Source organism: Nerophis ophidion, linkage group LG02 (assembly GCF_033978795.1).
Source record: "Nerophis ophidion isolate RoL-2023_Sa linkage group LG02, RoL_Noph_v1.0, whole genome shotgun sequence".
Taxonomy (NCBI): Eukaryota; Metazoa; Chordata; class Actinopteri; order Syngnathiformes; family Syngnathidae; genus Nerophis; species Nerophis ophidion.
This window is the reverse complement of record NC_084612.1, coordinates 15983738-16003513: the sequence shown is the minus strand read 5'-3', so window position 1 is coordinate 16003513 and position 19776 is coordinate 15983738. Positions and strand designations below refer to the sequence as shown.

The following is a 19776-nucleotide window of genomic DNA, read 5'->3' as shown; positions in this document are numbered from 1 at the left end:
GAAACTAGAATATTTCACCTTTTTTTGTTAAGTACATAACTCCACTTGAGTTAATTCATAGTTTTGATGCCTTCAGTGACAATCTACAATGTAAATAGTCATGAAAATAAAGAAAAGTTAAGTTAAAGTACAAATGATTGTCACACACACATTAGGTCTGGTGAAATGTGTCCTCTGCATTTTACCCATCCTCGTGATCACCCCCTGGGAAGTGAGGAAAGCAGTGGGCAGCAGCGGTGCCGCGCCCGGGAATAATTTATGGTGATTTAACCCCCAATTCCAACCCTTGATGTTGAGTACCAAACAGGGAGGCAATGGGTCCCATTATTTTTTATAGTCTCTGGTATGACTCGGGCGGGGTTTGAACTCCCAACCTACCGATCTCAGAGCGGACACTCTAACCACTCTAACCTGTACTGTATACCAGTACGTTGGGAATTGAGATTTCTACACAGAAATATTCAGCAAATGTTTATATACATACCTTGCACCTACAGTGCAATTAACAGTGCCATACATGTTCATAACATGGTCACTACTGCCTAGTTTCTCTTGTTTTATTCTTATTTTTACTGTTGTATTCTAATTTTTGTTGTTGCTTTTTTTTTTAATTCTTATTGCAATATTTTTTATTTTATTTCAATTTGTACCCCTATCCTTTGCTTTTTAACTTTTCAAATTTGATCTCAATTCTGTAAATTGCTGCTAGAATTGTAATTCCTGAGGGAACTCTCCTGAAGGAATCAATAAAGTACTATCTATCTACCTATAGTTACATTTACATATCTTTATTAGCGAATAAAAAAAAAATCCATAGATGAGCCGCATCTTTGTATGAGTCGCAGGGTTCAAAGCGTAGGGAAAAAATAGCGGCTTATGGTCCGGAAAATACTGTAATTGTGTACTTCCCTTACACAAAGGCATCTAGGTCACACATTAAGGGTGTAAAGCAGTGGTCCCCAACCTTTTTGTATCTGCGGACCGGTCAACGCTTAATAATTAGTCCCGCGGCCCGGGGGGGGGGTTCCTTTTTTTTATTTATTTATTTTTTTTCATGAAGAAGGGACGTTTTGTCATGAAAAAGGGAGTTTTTTGTGGTTGGTGCACTAATTGTAAGTGTATATTGTATTTTTTTTATGTTAATTTAATTTAAAAAAAACTATTTATTTTTTTTGGGAATAAAAATGAATAAAAAATTCTTCTGCGGCCCGGTACCAATCGGGCCACGGTCCGGTACCAATCGGGCCACGGCTCGGTGGTTGGGGACCACTGGTGTAAAGAAAGAAAAGATGCACACTTTTGAAGTGAATGTATAAGTATTGATCATGAGATGGCAGGGTAGAGCACCAACGTACTTCATTTAGGAGAAATTGATAAAAGGATAAAGATGGTGATAAATAATGATGGAGCTCGTCCGCCAGTGACCTTCCTCACATCGTGTCACATCCAAGCTTTTAGCGCACAACCTTAGCTTGAAGCAACGAAAACACCCACACTACCATAACACCTCCCAAACCCCTCCCAACATTTACTTGTAAACATAAAACCGCATTGGTTCTGGGCTCATTTCATTTGAACTAAAAATCGATTGAATCCCACAAATTACTCAAAGCGAACTCCTCCAATGCACGTCAAAGATCTTCTGTGTGACAGGGGTGCGCTGCTGTTTTTAAACCGAAAAAAAACTAAACTTCTTGCTGTGACAAGAGCTGAAAACCTGCTGCAGAAACACTAAGACCCTCTGTGAGATAAGCATGTGGACCATGGGTGTCAAACTTTGGCCCGCGGGCCAAATTTGGCCCACCGTGTAATTTAATTTGGCCCTTGAGGTAATATGAAATTAACATTAAAGCTGGCCCGCCGCTGTAACACCGCATTCACCACTAATACTCTGACTCGTCAACCCTCCCGATTTTCCCGGGAGACACCCGAAGTTCAGTGCCCCTCCCGAATTTCTCCCGATTTCCACCCGGACAATAATATTGGGGGCGGGCCGTAAAAGCACTGCTTTTGGCGTTCTCTACATGTCGCCACGTCCGCTTTTCCTCCATACAAACAGCGTACCGGTCCACTCACACAATATATGCGGCTCATGCAAGGCATACTTGGTCAACAGCCATACAGGTCACACTGAGGGTGGCCGTATAAACAACTTTAACACTGTTACAAATATACGCCACACTGTAAACCCACAGCAAACAAGAATGACAAACACATTTCGGGAGAACAGGCGCACCGTAACACAACATATACACAACTGAACAAATACCCAGAACCCCTTGCATCACTAACTCTTCCGGGACGCTACAATATACACCCCCGCTACCACCAAACCCCGCCCCAACTCAAACCCGCTGCCGAAAAGAGGCATTCAATTTGTATTTTTATTTAATTTGATATGCCATTGATATTTTTTAACTATTATTATTTAAAACTCGATTTTGCATGTCACTATAAAGTTATATTAGCCTTGCTTGGTCAATATTCAATGCAAAACTTGTTTGGGTCCCTATTAAAGGATTAATTTGTTCAACCTCGGCCCGCGGCTTCGTTTAAGTTTAAATTTTGACCCACTCTGTATTTGAGTTTGACACCCCTGATGTGGACCATTCAGAAGCAGAAGTCTTTGTTACTACCAGGTCCCTTCACGGTCGGCCATGGATCCTATACAGTAAGGCTGTGCATTGAAAATATTCCGCTTTGTTTCCTCGCCCCCGCCTCTCTCTCTCGCTGTCTATATGAAAAGGTCCATTCAGCTGCCGGAGCGCTCAGGCATGGCAGAATAGCTAAGATGGCAGCTGTGAGTGGAGGAATAGAAACTGTCAGTTTGGGTCACCAAAGATTTAGTTCCAGTGTCACTGCCTGTGCACGAGCCGCTATATACTGTTGTGTGACGTACTGCAAATACACTTGAACGCCACATGCCAATTACAGTATGCATAATGGATGTGAGTGGCTTGGCTTTCTCCACCAAAAAGTGATGTATAACCACACGGTCCAAACATGCATACCGATATTGCAGCTTGAGTAGCGCACTGATGGACCACACTGATGGATCACACTGATGGATGAATATTTCTGGAAGAAAGCATTATTACATTACAAAAGAGAAAATACGTTCTTGCTGTGTGCATATCCTGCATTTTTTTATACATTGTATGTTTTTCCATTTTAACACTGTATTTATGTGAATATTATCTCATCTCTGGCCGAAATGTATTAATTGTTCTCTATTTTCTACCTATTTTTCTTTTTTGTGTGTCTATTATTGTATTTCCATTGTATATTTTTTCTTCTTTCCTTTCCAATTTCTTTAATCTCCGCATCTATTTTTACACATATTCTGTTAGTTTATTAGAAAATGGTAATGTTGAAACACAGGAGTTAAAACTTTGAACCTCTATTAACCTTAGCTCTGAGACAAGTTTGAATGGTTGTTTGCAACGTGACCCCAAGATGCAGAGATGGTAGGTGGTGTGCGGTTTAAAAAAAGTTGACTTACAGCAGGGGTGTCAAACTCAAATACAGAGTGGGCCAAAATTTAAAACTGAACGAAGCCGCGGGCCAAGGTTGAACAAATTAATGAATCCTTTAATAGGGACCCAAACAATTTTTGTATTGAATATTGACCAAGCAAGGCTTATATAACTTTATAGTGACATGAAAAATCGAGTTTTAAATAATAATAATTAAAAAATATCAATGGCATATCAAATAAAATAAAAATACAAATTGAATGCCTCTTTTCGGCGGCGGGTTATAGTTGGGGCAGGGTTTGGTGGTAGCAAGGGTGAATATTGTAGCATTCCGGAAGAGTTAGTGATGCAAGGGGTTCTGGGTATATGTTCAATTGTGTTTATGTTGTGTTACGGTGCGGATGTTCTCCCGAAATGTGTTTTTCATTCTTGTTTGCTGTGGGTTCACAGTGTGGCGTATATTTGTAACAGTGTTAAAGTTGTTTATACGGCCACCCTCAGTGTGACCTGTGTGGCTGTTGACCAAGTATGCCTTGCATACACTTTGTGTGTATGAGCCGCATATATTATGTGAGTGGGCCGGCACGCTGTTTGTATGGAGGAAAAGCGGACGTGGCGACATGTGGAGAACGGCAAAGGCAGTGCTTTTACGGCCCGCCCCCAATATTATTGTCCGGGTGGAAATCGGGAGAAATTCGGGAGGGGCACTGAACTTCGGGAGTCTCCCGGAAAAATCGGAAGGGTTGACGAGTATGAGTATTAGTGGTGAATGCGGTGTTACAGCAGCGGGCCAGCTCTAATGTTAATTTGATATTACCTCAAGGGCCAAATGAAATTACACGGCAGGACAAATTTGGCTCGTGGGCCAGAGTTTGACACCCATGACTTACAGTGTTAGATTCAAATTCAGATGATTTATTGTCCTTCAAGCATAGCATCAGAAATGTGTTGGCAGAACAACATTACGTTGCATTTCAGCCTCAACAAAAACAGTTGGATAAACAACAGAATAAAAACAATAAAAAGAATGATAGTAGAATAATGAAATCAAATAAATTGCATATTACGACAAAAATAAAAACTGGGGCAACTTGGGAGTGCACAGAAAGAAAACAGTAGCATTGCCCCTAAACATCCATCCATCCCATCCATCCATCTTCTTCCGTTTATCCGAGGTCCGGCCGTGTGGGCAGCAGCCTAAGCAGGGAAGCCCAGATTTCCCTCTCCCCAGCCACTTCGTCTAGCTCTTCCCGGGGGATCCTGTGGCGTTCCTAGGCCAGCCGGGAGACATAGTCTTCCCAACGGGTCTTGGGTCTTCCCCGTGGCCTCTTGCCGGTCGTAAGTGCCCGAAACGCCTCCCTAAGGAGGCGTTCGGGTGGCATCCTGACCAGATGCCCAAACCACCTCATCTGGCTCCTCTCGATGTGGAGGAGCAGCGGCTTTACTTTGAGTTCCTTCCGGATGCCAGAGCTTCTCACCCTATCTCTAAGGGAGAGCCCCTCCACCCAGCGGAGGAAAATCATTTCGGCGGCTTGTACCCGTGATCTTATCCTTTCGGTCATGACCAAAAGCTCATGACCATAGGTGAGGATGGGAATGTAGATCGACCGGTAAATTGAGAACTTTGCCTTCCGGCTCAGCTTCTAAACAATGAAGGATAATCCAGGGGAACAGGGCTGGCATGCAAAGCAAACAGGTACAGGTGTAAACCAAGCAAAGGAAAATTAACACAAATCCAAAACTGTGAAGGAGGATTGTGACAACCTAACTGTCACACTCTTGTGTCTGTTTTGGACTGGTGTGGTTTATTCCTGTTTGTGCTGTGTTTTAGTTACTGTCTAGTACTCTTATTTCATAGTTTTACTTCCCTTTGCTGTCCATTCAGTACTGGTTCCCACGCCCGTCCCTGATTGGCAACCTGGACACACCTGTACACGGTTGCCAATCAGTCTCTTATTTCAGATCACTGCACTGCTCTGCTATGCTTGCCACCTCATGTTTTGAGTGCTAATTGTTTTCCAGAATAAGTTTTTAGCCGCACTCGCCTTCTTTTGTTCTTTCCTCCACTCCTTTTGTGGGTGTGTTTCTGTTCACATTAAATACCTTTTTTTTTTACTCGCCACCTGCCTGTCGTCTGCTGCATCTGACTTGGGGTCACGTAGTCACTGCTACCTCCCAGCTCGTGACACTAGCACTTTTTAAAAATCTTTTGAAGTCTTACAAAAAAACCCCATTAATATTAAGGAACTGTAAAAACCTCAAAAGCATTGAAGAATTCAAAAGCATTTAAGACACAAAATTAAATAATGATTTTTATGGTCTCACCTTACTGGGGAAATAAACAAATTGAGTGATACGAAAGCAGTCTTCAAACTACAGAGTAGTGAATGTAGTACTTTTATAGGTACCGACCATATTGTTGCCAAACACTCCACATTTGCAGACTCAGCACCGGCTCAAACACATGGCCAGAAAACAAGCAGTCAAGCACTCAATAGTGGACTCAGCCAGGTTGCCTCTAAGTGATATTAAAATCTTCCATGCTAACAAAGAAGACAGTAATTAGTAGAGCTTCGATTTTCAAAATGCGTTAACTTGATGCTAATTTACATCGAATTTGCCATTGACATGCTATTGATTAGCATTTACAATTTTTCATGGTAATTCCAACACCGCCAAATTTGGGAATCAAAACTACAAATAAGATGCATGTCAAAATCAAACGGCTGGTTTGTAAAAAATACAACACTCACACTATTAAGACTTTGTAGGGCTCAACGAAATAAAAGACTGGTACATTTAACTTACTGGCAAACATTATTTCCTGGCTAAATCAACAAACCGTAGTCCATACACTGCTGCCATCTAACATTTCCGAATTGCAACTGCATGCTAAATCTACTATATAATACAGTACAGTACTTGCAAATGAGACACAAGTGTGTAAGAAAACCAGATAACTGAACAGCACTGCTGAATGTTAAAAAAATATATATATACCTTTGGCACACACCAAAATATTGTTCCAAAAATTGGTACCGTGGAGTACTAGTATCGATTATCATGTACCGGGAATTGGTATTGATCAACATTGTTCAGGGGAGATCGGTATCGATGAAACAAGCTGGAATTATTATTGCTGCACTTCAGGAAACAATAAACTTTAATTTCCTAAGATTTCCAAAACACTTTTTTCAATGGTTACTGTTACGCTTGTATACAAAAGTAAACAGTTTTGAATGATTTATATTAAAATAGTATTTACTGCATTTTGAGAATTACTGTACTTAATTTGAAAAACTAATTAAAGCTAAGTAGTAATATTTTTTTCATTTCTGTATCTAAAATGAACCAAACCATGACCTTAAATCCGAAGTATGATTATTGCACCCCTACTGCTTATTCATTTAAAGTTCCTAATGGTGTCACATCAAATGAGTTCAGATTGTATTTTGATGCAAACTAAAAGCCTCAGAGTCAGGGAACATCAATAATTTGTAGGAATTATGCACGGACAACAGGCAAACAACTACAAATCTGAGCTGTTTTTTATTTTTTTATTACAGTGACATCGATTTGTCGCCAGTCTTAATGTCTTATCATAGCAGGTTTCCTTAAAGATTCATCACACTCTAGGTAAACACATATTAGGTGCAATATTGTAAATGGTGTAGAGGAAAAACAACAACATTTGCCAAGTATTTACTCATATGTCAAGTATTGACCATGACATAGTAAAGTAGCCTTTGAGTGAGGTGATTGACGTTCGCGTGAAGACATCTCTGTGATGTGATTACCTTGCCAAGGCTTGGTCCTCCACAATCTTCGCAAAGACTGAGCCTGCACTTATATTAATGGTGTGTGTGTGTGTGTGTGTGTGTGTGTGTGTGTGTATGTGTGTGTGTGTGTGTGTGTGTGTCTGTCTGTCTGTCTGTCTGTCTGTCTGTCTGTCTGTGTTAGGTACAAGAGCTCCAGAGTCCGCCCAGAGCCAGCATGGTGGTGAAGGACTGCGTGAAAGCCTGCCTGGATTCCACATATAAATACATCTTTGATAACTGTCACGAGCTGTACAACCAACTGCTAGACCAGGTAAGCAATCAATCAATGGTTGCATTTCACACAGAGAAATTGAACAGCATGCTACACACAGACAGTATATATACACACATACATACATACATATAAATATATACACATACATACATACATATATATACACACATACATACATATATACACATATATATATATATATATATATATATATATATACATACATATATATATATGTGTATCTATATATATATATATATATATATATATATATATATATATATATATATATATATATATATATATATATATATATATATATATATATATATATACATACATTAATATACACACATATATATACATACTGTACATACATATACAGTATTTTTAAACATACATACATATATATATAAATACGCATATATATATGTATATATATATATGCATCCATCCATCTTTTTCCGCTTATCCGAGGTCCGGTCGCGGGGGCAACAACCTAAACAGGGAAACCCAGACTTCCCTTTCCCCAGCCACTTCATCTAGCTCTTCCCGGGGGATCCCGAGGCGTTCCCAGGCCAGCCGGGAGACATAGTCTTCCCAACATGTCCTGGGTCTTCCCCGTGGCCTCCTACCGGTTGGACGTGCCCTAAACACCTCTCTAGGTAGGCGTTCGGGTGGCATCCTGACCAGATGCCCGAACCACCTCATCTGGCTCCCTGTCGATGTGAAGGAGCAGCGGCTTTACTTTGAGTCCCTCCCGGATGGCAGAGCTTCTCACCCTATCTCTAAGGGAGAGCCCCGCCACACGGCGGAGGAAACTCATTTCGGCCGCTTGTACCCGTGATCTTATCCTTTCGGTCATGACCCAAAGCTCATGACCATAGGTGAGGATGGGAACGTAGATCGACCGGTAAATTGAGAGCTTTGCCTTCCGGCTAAGCTCCTTCTTCACCACAACGGATCGGTACAACGTCCGCATTACTGAAGACGCCGCACTGATCCGCCTGTCGATCTCACGATCCACTCTTCCCTCACTCGTGAACAAGACTCTTAGGTACTTGAACTCCTCCCCTTGGGGCAGTGTCTCCTCCCCAACCCGGAGATGGCATTCCACCCTTTTCCGGGCGAGAACCATGGACTCGGACTTGGAGGTGCTGATTCTCATTCCAATCGCTTCACACTCGGCTGCAAACCGATCCAGTAAGAGCTGAAGATCCCGGTCAGATGAAGCCATCAGGACCACATCATCTGCAAAAAGCAGAGACCTAATCCTGCGGTCACCAAACCGGAACCCCTCAACGCCCTGACTGTGCCTAGAAATTCTGTCCATAAAAGTTATGAACAGAATCGGTGACAAAGGACAGCCTTGACGGAGTCCAACTCTCACTGGAAATGTGTTCGACTTACTGCCGGCAATGCGGACCAAGCTCTGGCACTTATCGTACAGGGAGCGGACCGCCACAATAAGACAGTCCGATACCCCATACTCTCTGAGCACTCCCCACAGGACTTCCCGAGGGACACGGTCGAATGCCTTCTCCAAGTCCACAAAGCACATGTAGACTGGTTGGGCAAACTCTCATGCACCTTCAAGAACCCTGCGGAGAGTATAGAGCTGGTCCACAGTTCCACGACCAGGACGAAAACCACACTGTTCCTCCTGAATCCGAGGTTCGACTATCCGGCGTAGCCTCCTCTCCAGTACACCTGAATAAACCTTACCGGGAAGGCTGAGGAGTGTGATCCCACGATAGTTGGAACACACCCTCCGGACCCCCTTCTTAAAGAGAGGAACCACCACTCCGGTCTGCCAATCCAGAGGTACCGCCCCCGATGTCCACGCGATGCTGGAGAGTCTTGTCAACCAAAACAGCCCCACAGGATCCAGAGCCTTAAGGAACTCCGGGCGGGTCTCGTCCACCCCCGGGGCCTTGCCACCGAGGAGCTTTTTAACTACCTCAGCGACCTCAGCCCCAGAAATAGGAAAGTCCACCACAGATTCCCCAGGCACTGCTTCCTCATAGGAAGACGTGTTGGTGGGATTGAGGAGGTCTTCAAAGTATTCCTTCCACCTATCCACAACATCCGCAGTTGAGGTCACCAGAACACCATCCGCACCATACACGGTGTTGATAGTGCACTGCTTCCCCTTCCTGAGGCGGCGGACGGTGGTCCAGAATCGCTTCAAAGCCGTCCGGAAGTCGTTTTCCATGGCTTCCCCGAACTCCTCCCATGTCCGAGTTTTTGCCTCAGTGACCGCTGAAGCCGCACACCGCTTGGCCTGTCGGTACCTGTCCACTGCCTCCGGAGTCCTATGAGCCAAAAGGACCCGATAGGACTCCTTCTTCAGCTTGACGGCATCCCTCACCGCTGGTGTCCACCAAGGGGTTCCGCCTCGACAGGCACCAACTACCTTGCGACCACAGCTCCGATCAGCCGCCTCCACAATAGAGGTGCGGAACATGGTCCACTCGGACTCAATGTCCAGCACCTCCCTCGTGACATGTTCGAAGTTCTTCCGGAGGTGGGAATTGGAACTTTCTCTGACAGGAGACTCTGCCAGACGTTCCCAGCAGACCCTCACAATGCGTTTGGGCCTGCCAGGTCTGTCCGGCATCCTCCCCCACCATCGCAGCCAACTCACCACCTCCGCCCCTCTCTTCACCCGAGTGTCCAAAACATAAGGCCGCAAATCCGATGACACAACTACAAAGTCGATCATGGAACTGCGGCCTAAGGTGTCCTGGTGCCAAGTGCACATATGGACACCCTTATGTTTGAACATGGTGTTTGTAATGGACAAACTGTGACGAGCACAAAAGTCCAATAACAAAACACCACTCGGGTTCAGATCTGGGCGGCCATTCTTCCCAATCACGCCTCTCCAGGTTTCACTTTCGTTTCCAACATGAGCGTTGAAGTCCCCCAGTAGGACAAGGGAATCACCCGGGGGAGCACTTTCCAGTACTCCCTCGAGTGTACCCAAAAAGGGTGGGTACTCTGAACTGCTGTTTGGTGCGTAAGCACAAACAACAGTCAGGACCCGTCCCCCTACCCGAAGGCGGAGGGAGGCTACCCTTTCGTCCACTGGGTTGAACTCCAACATGCAGGCTTTAAGCCGGGGGGCAACCAGAATATCCACCCCAGCCCGTCGCCTCTCACTGTCGGCAACGCCAGAGTGGAAGAGGGTCCAGTCCCTCTCGAGAGAAGTGGTTCCAGAGCCCTTGCTGTGCGTCGAAGTGAGTCCGACTCTCTCCAGCCGGAACTTCTCCACTTCGCGCACTAGCTCAGGCTCTTTCCCCCCTAGTGAGGTGACGTTCCACGTCCCAAGAGCTAGCTTCGGTAGCCGAGGATCGGACAGCCAAGTGCCCTGCCTTCTGCTTCCGCCCAGCTCACATTGCACCCGACCTCTATGGCCCCTGCTATGGGTGGTGAGCCCATTGGATGGGTGACCCACGTTGCCTCTCCGGGCTGTGCCCGCCCGGGCCCCATGGGAACTCGCCATCGTGCCCCCCTTCTGGGTCTGGCTCCAGAAGGGGGCCCCGGTGACCCGCGTACGGGCGAGGGAAATCTGGGTCCATGTTTTGTCTTCTTCATAGAGGTCTTCGAGCTGCTCTTTGTCTGATCCCTCACCTAGAACCTGTTTGCCTTGGGAGACCCTACCAGGGGGCATAAAGCCCCCGGACAACATAGCTCCTAGGATCATTGGGACACGCAAACTCCTCTACCACGATAAGGTGGCAGCTCAGAGAGGAGTATATATATATATATATATATCTGAATTCGATTATCCAGAGAATAGTGCTCGATACTGTGGTAGAGCGCAATAGATCTATGTGTGGGAAAAAAATCACAAGACAACTTCATCTCTACAGAACTGTTTCATGAGGGGTTCCCTCTAGCACCAATTCCCCCGTGTGCGTCTGTAAGGTGGGCGGGGTTGGGGGTTGGGGGCGCGGGGGTGTGAAATATAGTCAGGAATGGTCATGGATGCAAAGGATTCTGGGTATTGGTTGTGTTGCGTTTGTTGTGTTACTGTGAGGATGTTCTCCCGAAATGTGTTTATCATTCTTGTTTGGTGTGGCTTCCCAGTGTGGCGCATATTAGTGAGAATGTTAAAATTGTTTATATCACAACCATCAGTGTACTCTGTATCACACAGTACGTCTTGCAGTCGTGTCCGTGTGTCTGCGGAAACTGCATACAACATGTTGCTGGACTGGCAAGCAGTTTGTACATGTTGTAGAAGGCGTCAAAGGAAATAGCTTCACAATTTTGTTCAGTACTTCTCAGTTTTTATAAGTTACCGCCAACGATGAAAAGATCAATTTTAATAGCTACAGAAGTAGCATATAGCATATAGCAGTTAGCATTCCATGACCCTCCCCCGCTGAATTCTTGTTGGTTGACGTGTGTGTGATGATTGCTGACATTTTCTTTGTCTCTTCCGCGAATAAGAAAAATAATATTATTTGATATTTTACGGTAATGTGTTAATAATTTCACACATAAGTCGCTCCGGAGTATATGTCGCACCCGCGGCCAAACTATGAAAAAAACAGCGACTTATAGTCCGAAAAATACGGTATAATACGGTTTACCATTATTATTGTTTAGGACTTGAGTTTACTGAGAAATGTCACAAAAAAGTAAAAAAATATATATACAAATCAAAAATTTTACAGCCCTCAAGGGATTTTGGCTTTGAAGGCAATTAAAATCCAACCTCCCAAGAGGATTAAATATGTAGCAGACATTAGACACTACTGACCTCCATCCATTTTCTACCGTTTGTCCCTTTCTGGGTCTCCGGGGGTGCTGGAGCCACCTTACTTTATTTGGGAAATTTGTTTTGAAATAAGCACTTTCAAGTCAACCGGCATCGCAGATGGAACATTAACCCCGACTGCCTTTTCGGATCTTTTTGACTATTATTGGCTGGCCGACAGCACTCGGAGGATCCATGTTTGCTCCTCCATCGGTCTCGCCTGAACAGCCACCAAGCAACAGGCAACTTCGCCACACCACACAAGATAATGCCCTTTTTCTTCCACTATAATGGAATAATACGCTCTTTTGCTTAAACAGCCAGAGGTCTTGTAAGCAATTACCACACCCGAGAGAGAGAGACACTTTTGCTAATTATACCTTTTTTTTCTGACCCCACCCCCAACTCCTTTCACCATAGACAGCCTCTCCATCAATGGGAGTGAAAAAAAGAAGACATGGCCCCTCAAGCTAATGTCGCTATGACTATAAATTATTGTGCTCGTAGACACGGGCGCACACAGCTACCCTCGCTGTCTGCGTGGTTACAACTCATTGGAGAGCCCAGCAAAGTGCAGGCCTGCCACAACAAGGCTTCTTGCGTAACACGACAACCTCCAGCCCGTCGCTTCCGCCAGGGCATGAATTAGCTAGAGGGGAGAGGAAGGGAAAAGAGGAATCGGGGACCCAGTCTTAAATAATCCAAGTGGAAAAAACACTTCTTTTTTTTTTTAAGTCTTTGAAAGTGGGGAAAGCATGGCTTGTTCACTTTGTTATAAAATACATTTCAATATCATAATGCCTGGACTCCCTTATAAACTTGAAATGCCATCCCATTCCTAACCCATAGGGTTCAATATGTCGGTCCACCTTTTGCAGCTGCTACAGCTTCAATTCCTCTGGGAAGGCTGTCCACAAGGTTGCCGAGTGTGTTTAATGGAATTTTCCACCATTCTTCCAAAAGGGCATTGATGAGGTCACACATTGTTGGTTGAGAAGGCCTAGCTCTCAGTCTCTGTTCTAAATTATCCCAAAGGTGTTCTATCAGGTTCAGGTCAGGACTCTGTGCAGGCCAGTCCAGTTCATCCACACCGGACTCTGTCATCCATGTCTTTTTGGACCTTGCTTTGTGCACCAGTGCACAGTCATGTTGGAGGAGGAAGGAGCTCGCTCCAAACTGTTTACACAAGGTTGGGAGCATGGGATTGTCCAAAATATTTTGGTATCCTGGAGCATTCAAAGTTCCTTTCACTGGAACTAACTCCTGAAAACAACACCACACTATAATTCCTCCGCTGAACCCTCTGTCAGTTTACGTGGCTGACCACTTCATGGCTGAGTTGCTGTTGTTCCCAAACTCTACAGTTGACTTTGGAATATTTAGGAGCGAGGACATTTCACAACTGGATTTGTTGCACAGGTGGCATCCTATGACAGTTCCACGCTGGAAATCAATAAGCTCCTGAGAGCGGCCCGATCTTTCACAAATGTTTGTAGAAACAGTCTCCATGCCTAAGTGCTTGATTTTATACACCTGTGGCCGGTGGCCACATGATTAGGACACCTTATTCTGATCATGTGGATGGGTGGCTAAATACCTTTGGCAATTTAGTGTATATGATCCGAGCTCGATATAAATAGTATTGGCAAAGCACATGGTAGTCTGTTTATTCATTGTGTCCTAATATTGCCTACTATCACCATGAAGCAAGAGGAGCTACTGGTGGAAGCTCAAATTGAACTCTTTTACTGCTTTCATCAAGGGTCAACCTTCAATTTGTTCACATTTGGAGACAATGATTCCCAAAGAACAGTGGTTCTCAAACTTTTTTCACCCAGGATCACCATAATGACTCACATCAAAACACAGTAGAGTAGTAGGCCCAAGTATGAATCAAAACAAAATTATGTTTTAACAATTATTTAATTGAATTCAATGTTTGGCCACTGTAACATTACCCACAGTTTGTATAAAGGATAATAAAACACTTTACTTTAATCAGGTAATTATTTGGCAAACTGTCACCAGTATAACATTTAGAAATAAAGTAAATGAGAAATCATTCTAACAATGTGTGGTCAAACACCCTTAAAAGGAAGTTAATCCCCGGTACACTCAGCCTGTAAGTGATTGAAAAGCTACGTAAATGTAATGCAAAAGCGCTTTGTGCTACAGATAGGTCTGGATACAGAATTCGGTACTTGTGTATAGGCACCGGCCGGCCTGTACTACACACAAAGTACCGAGTCACGTTAAATCAAACGGGGCCTTATTTCGATGTCTTTGTAGCACATGACGTCACAACCAGTTGCAGATATGGTATGGGCTCAAGCACTTGGCCGGGAAACAATCAGTCATGCAGCACAACCATTACAATTTCATATGCCAACAACACCAAAAGAAGGCACTCAAAACTAGAGTAAAGTTAAATTTTTTTCAATGCTAATTTACAATGGATTTGCTATCAACATGCTATGGACTAGCATTATCAATCAATCAATGATTATCTATATAGCCTTAAATCACTAGTGACTCAAAGGGCAGCACAAACCACAAAACAAACCACAACGACATCCTCGGTAGAGCCCACATAAGGGCAAGGATAACTCACACCCAGTGGGACTCACACCCAACCATTGCGATTTGAAATGGGGCTTTCAACAAATCCAAATCTGGTAATCAAAATGACAACAAAGATGCATGTAACAATCTAACAGCTGGTGTGTAGTAAATATAATTGTTCAAGTTTAAACATTTTGTAGGAGCTCAACAAAAAAATGCAATCTGATGGCAAAGACTAGTTCGCAAATAGGGCAACACACCGTAGTCCATACACAACTGCCATCTAACGTCTTTGGAATAGCAACTGCATGCAATGTCTACTATTCATTTTTCATAATTCGGGCTATTCAACTGGTGGCCTGCAACTTCAGTTAAAAAAACATGTGAGCGACTCACCTTTATGTAGCAGATTTTTAAAAACCCTAGAGTGTTGTCATAGAGATGATCTTTGATTAGCTTTTTTGCAAAAAAAATTAAAAACATCGGCACCCTCCTGTAACTCTTGACAAACTATATAGATGATGATCAAATGCCTGCTTTAGAGGATGCCGGTTCTCTGGAATATACAAAATAAGACTAAAAGTGATGCAAATAGTCCGGCGCCACGGTCCTTAGCTTTATGGAAATGTGGCCCCCAAAATATGAGTTGAATATCATGTAGATCCTTGAAGGCAAGGGTTGGCAACCTACAATGTTGAAAGAGCCATATTGGACCAAAAAAAAAAAAAAAAAATCTGTCTGGAGTTGTAAAAAATGAAAAGCCGTATATCAGTTTTATAATGAATGCAACAGATGACGTGTTTATATTAGCTATGATAGCCTACTATCAAAATGACTATGTGCTGCAGGCTGAAACAAATCTTCGTTGACAGAAATGTTGAAATGTAATATTTATTCTACACATTTTTACAACATTAGAAATCATTAGAAGGTGAGATAACTCCTAGAAATGACTGACTTTTAATGGTCAAAGGTATAGATGTGTGTGTCCAAGTTAAAGCAAATGGCAAGCTGTCTTCTTTTAATAAATGTATTACAATCTTTGGCAAGCTAGATAACGTTTGCTGTGGTCTGGAACAACATGGCACACAAACAACGATCAAAAACGCAGCCAATATTACATACAGATAATGTGTCATGAGACATGCAAAACTAAATTATTTTCAAAGAGGATAAAGGTAAAGGTAATTAAATTAGCTCAAATATACCTACAAATAAGGCATAATGATACAATATGTACATACAGCTAGCTTAAATAGCCTGATTAGCACTCCAACAAGTCAATAACATCAACAAAGCACACATTTGTGCATTCACGCACAGTATGAAACATTTGGTGCACCAAATGAGACTAAGGAGTGGAAGATTTTACATGTAAACAAACTGTTGCGTCACAGTCCACACTGGTGAGTTTAAGAACCGCCGAAATGAGTAGGACAAACCGCTGTTCACCAAATAATCATATCAAACATATTAAACAGTGCGTTTTCTAACAATTGGGAAGGTTTGTGTCATGTTTGTCCTCAAACCAAAACCATACTGAAACAAAAACAAATATTTTCCCCCATATTTTTCCATTTTGAATCCTTTTTTTAAAAAAAAAAAAATGCTCCTGGGAGCCACTAGGACGGCGCTAACCGTTGCTCTAAGGCAGTGGTTCTTAACCTGGTTGGAAGTATCGAACCCCAACAGTTTCACACACGCATTCACCGAACCCTTCTTTGGTGAAAAATAAAATGTATTTTTTTTTTCAAATCAAAGACAAAGTTAAATGTTTTTGGTAACACTTTAATATGGGGAACATATTCTAAGTAACAATGACTTAATTTAGAGTTATTTGGCAACAAGTGGAACATATTTTAAATAATAAATCTTAATCTAGAGTTATTTGGACACAAGGGGAACATATTCTAAGTAATAAAGACTTAATTTAGAGTTATTTGGACACTAGGGGAACATATTCTAAGTAATAAAGACTTAATTTAGAGTTATTTGGACACAAGGGGAACATATTCTAAGTAATAAAGACTTAATTAAGAGTTATTTGGACACAAGGGGAACATATTCTAAGTAATAAAGACTTAATTTAGAGTTATTTGGCAACACGGGGAACATATTCTAAGTAATAAAGACTTAATTTAGAGTTATTTGGACACTAGGGGAACATATTCTAAGTAATAAAGACTTAATTTAGAGTTATTTGGACACAAGGGGAACATATTCTAAGTAATAAAGACTTAATTAAGAGTTATTTGGACACAAGGGGAACATATTCTAAGTAATAAAGACTTAATTTAGAGTTATTTGGCAACACGGGGAACATATTCTAAGTAATAAAGACTTAATTTAGAGTTATTTGGCAACACGGGGAACATATTCTAAGTAAAAAAGACTTAATTTAGAGTTATTTGGCAACACGGGGAACATATTCTAAATATTAAAGACGTAATTTAGAGTTATTTGGACACAAGGGGAACATATTCTAAGTAATAAAGACTTAATTTAGAGTTATTTGGACACTAGGGGAACATATTCTAAGTAATAAAGACTTAATTTAGAGTTATTTGGCAACAAGGGGAACATATTCTAAGTAATAAAGACTTAATTTAGAGTTATTTGGACACAAGGGGAACATATTCTAAGTAATAAAGACTTAATTTAGAGTTATTTGGACACAAGGGGAACATATTCTAAGTAATAAAGACTTAATTAAGAGTTATTTGGACACAAGGGGAACATATTCTAAGTAATAAAGACTTAATTTAGAGTTATTTGGCAACACGGGGAACATATTCTAAGTAAAAAATACTTAATTTAGAGTTATTTGGCAACACGGGGAACATATTCTAAATATTAAAGACGTCATTTAGAGTTATTTGGACACAATGGGAACATATTCTAAGTAAAAAGACTTAATTTAGAGTTATTTGGACACAAGGAGAACATATTCTAATAAAGACTTAATTTAGAGTTATTTGGCAACAAGGGGAACATATTCAAAGTAATAAAGACTTAATTTAGAGTTATTTGGCAACAAGGGGAACATGTTCTAAATAATAAAGACTTAATTTAGAGTTATTTGGACACAAGGGGAACATATTCTAAGTAATAAAGACTTAATTTAGAGTTATTTGGCAACAAGGGGAACATATTCTAAGTAATAAAGACTTAATTAAGAGTTATTTGGACACAAGGGGAACATATTCTAATAAACACTTCATTTACAGTTATTTGGCAACAAGGGGAACATATTCTAAGTAATAAAGACTTAATTTAGAGTTATTTGGCAACAAGGGGAACATGTTCTAAATAATAAAGACTTAATTTAGAGTTATTTGGACACAAGGGGAACATATTCTAAGTAATAAAGACTTAATTTAGAGTTATTTGGCAACAAGGGGAACATATTCTAAATAATAAAGACTTAATTTAGAGTTATTTGGACACAAGGGGAACATATTCTAAGTAACAAAGACTTAATTTAGAGTTATTTGGCAACAAGGGGAACATATTCTAAGTAATAAAGACTTAATTTAGAGTTATTTGGTTAGGGTTAGGGTTAGAGGGTTAGAGTTATAATAAGGCCATGCCGAATAAGGCATTAATAAGTACTTAATAATGACTAGTTAAGAGCCAATATGTTCCTAATTTGCATGTTCATAAGCAACTAATTAATGGTGAATATGTTCCCCATACTAAAGTGTTACCATGTTTTTTTTTACTGGTGCACAAAATGAACCGTGCATGAACATCACCTTGTTCAAGAAACACAACCAACACAGTGCATAAACTCACAACAAATGACACACCTGCAAATCAGTCAGCTGTTGCCGTATCGGTAATACGCCGATAGGGAGAAGTTTGTATTTACACGATGAGTCGGGTGTGTTTTGACCTCCGCCGAACCCCTGGGGCCGACTCACCAAACCCCTAGTGTTCGACCGAACCCAGGTTAAGAACCACTGCTCTAAGGTCTAGAGTGGATTCTCGATTTCAATAATTCGTCAACTCTCTTGTCGCACCACCTGTGTGCGTTCCTTCTGGATACGAGCACATTTGCATCGTGCCGCTCTCAGTCCCAGACTCTAAATTTGGCTTGAATTGCCATAATTGATGGGGAGCCTGTCGCATGCAAATGGAAACCTGGGAGCACTAAACAATAAACACAAAGCAGCACAGGTAGCCTCTGGGAGAGCGATGCGCCGCCATCAATCTTGATGCTATTGCCCTCGCCTTGGTGAAAGTGGTCGTAGCGGCGGCGCTGCTAAGGAGCAATCTTACAGTAAAAATTGAAGGCGATGGGTGTATTGTTGACTGTAAAATAAAAAACTAAAAAAAGCAGCATCTACTTAATCACATCGAACAATGTGGTCATGGCGACTTGAGGCGAATATAAATGAGCATAGGAAGTTTTAACAGGGAAACGCACTCGTCAACCTTCAGACGTGTCCTTCACTTTTGCACCTGTGCACGGTTTCCATGGCGGACTAACCCCCCTGCAGAGTTGTTCTTTTCATTATTCATGTTTCCCGTTGAACAGGAATTCCCATTAGGCACCGCCTTTGTGCGTTAACTCCGGATCACATTTGCAATCTCCCAAGATAGCAGAAAAAAGTCCTGTCAATTTATTGGGCTTTTATTGTTGACGAAGGTGCTATAATGTACGGTCGTTTCAATTGCTTTCCCATCGCTTTAACACCTCCACTGCAACATCTCATCTCATCAGCAACTGTCTCCCACTTGTTAATTCTGCCAGAGAAAATATAAATCAGCTTTTTCCAAGTCTCAGTGCTTATAATCCAAAGCGCAAACTGCTCTTTTGCGTTCACGTGGCATAGGAAAAAAATGTGGAGGTTGTTAATCTGCCGATGACACATACTAAAAATGGTTAAAATATTGTGATTTTGGCCACTA

At 42.0% G+C, this 19776-nt stretch overlaps 1 protein-coding gene across 3 annotated transcripts in view; it reads left to right on the top strand.

Annotated features, from left to right (window-relative positions):
* Positions 1-19776, top strand: part of LOC133537142 (protein unc-13 homolog C) — a 400509-nt gene that overhangs the window by 240054 nt on the left and 140679 nt on the right. For all 3 annotated transcript variants that reach the window (XM_061878045.1, XM_061878036.1, XM_061878053.1), the window contains exon 16: positions 7437-7565. In XM_061878045.1, the coding sequence (XP_061734029.1) occupies positions 7437-7565 (129 nt within the window). The remainder of the gene's footprint in view (positions 1-7436; positions 7566-19776) is intronic.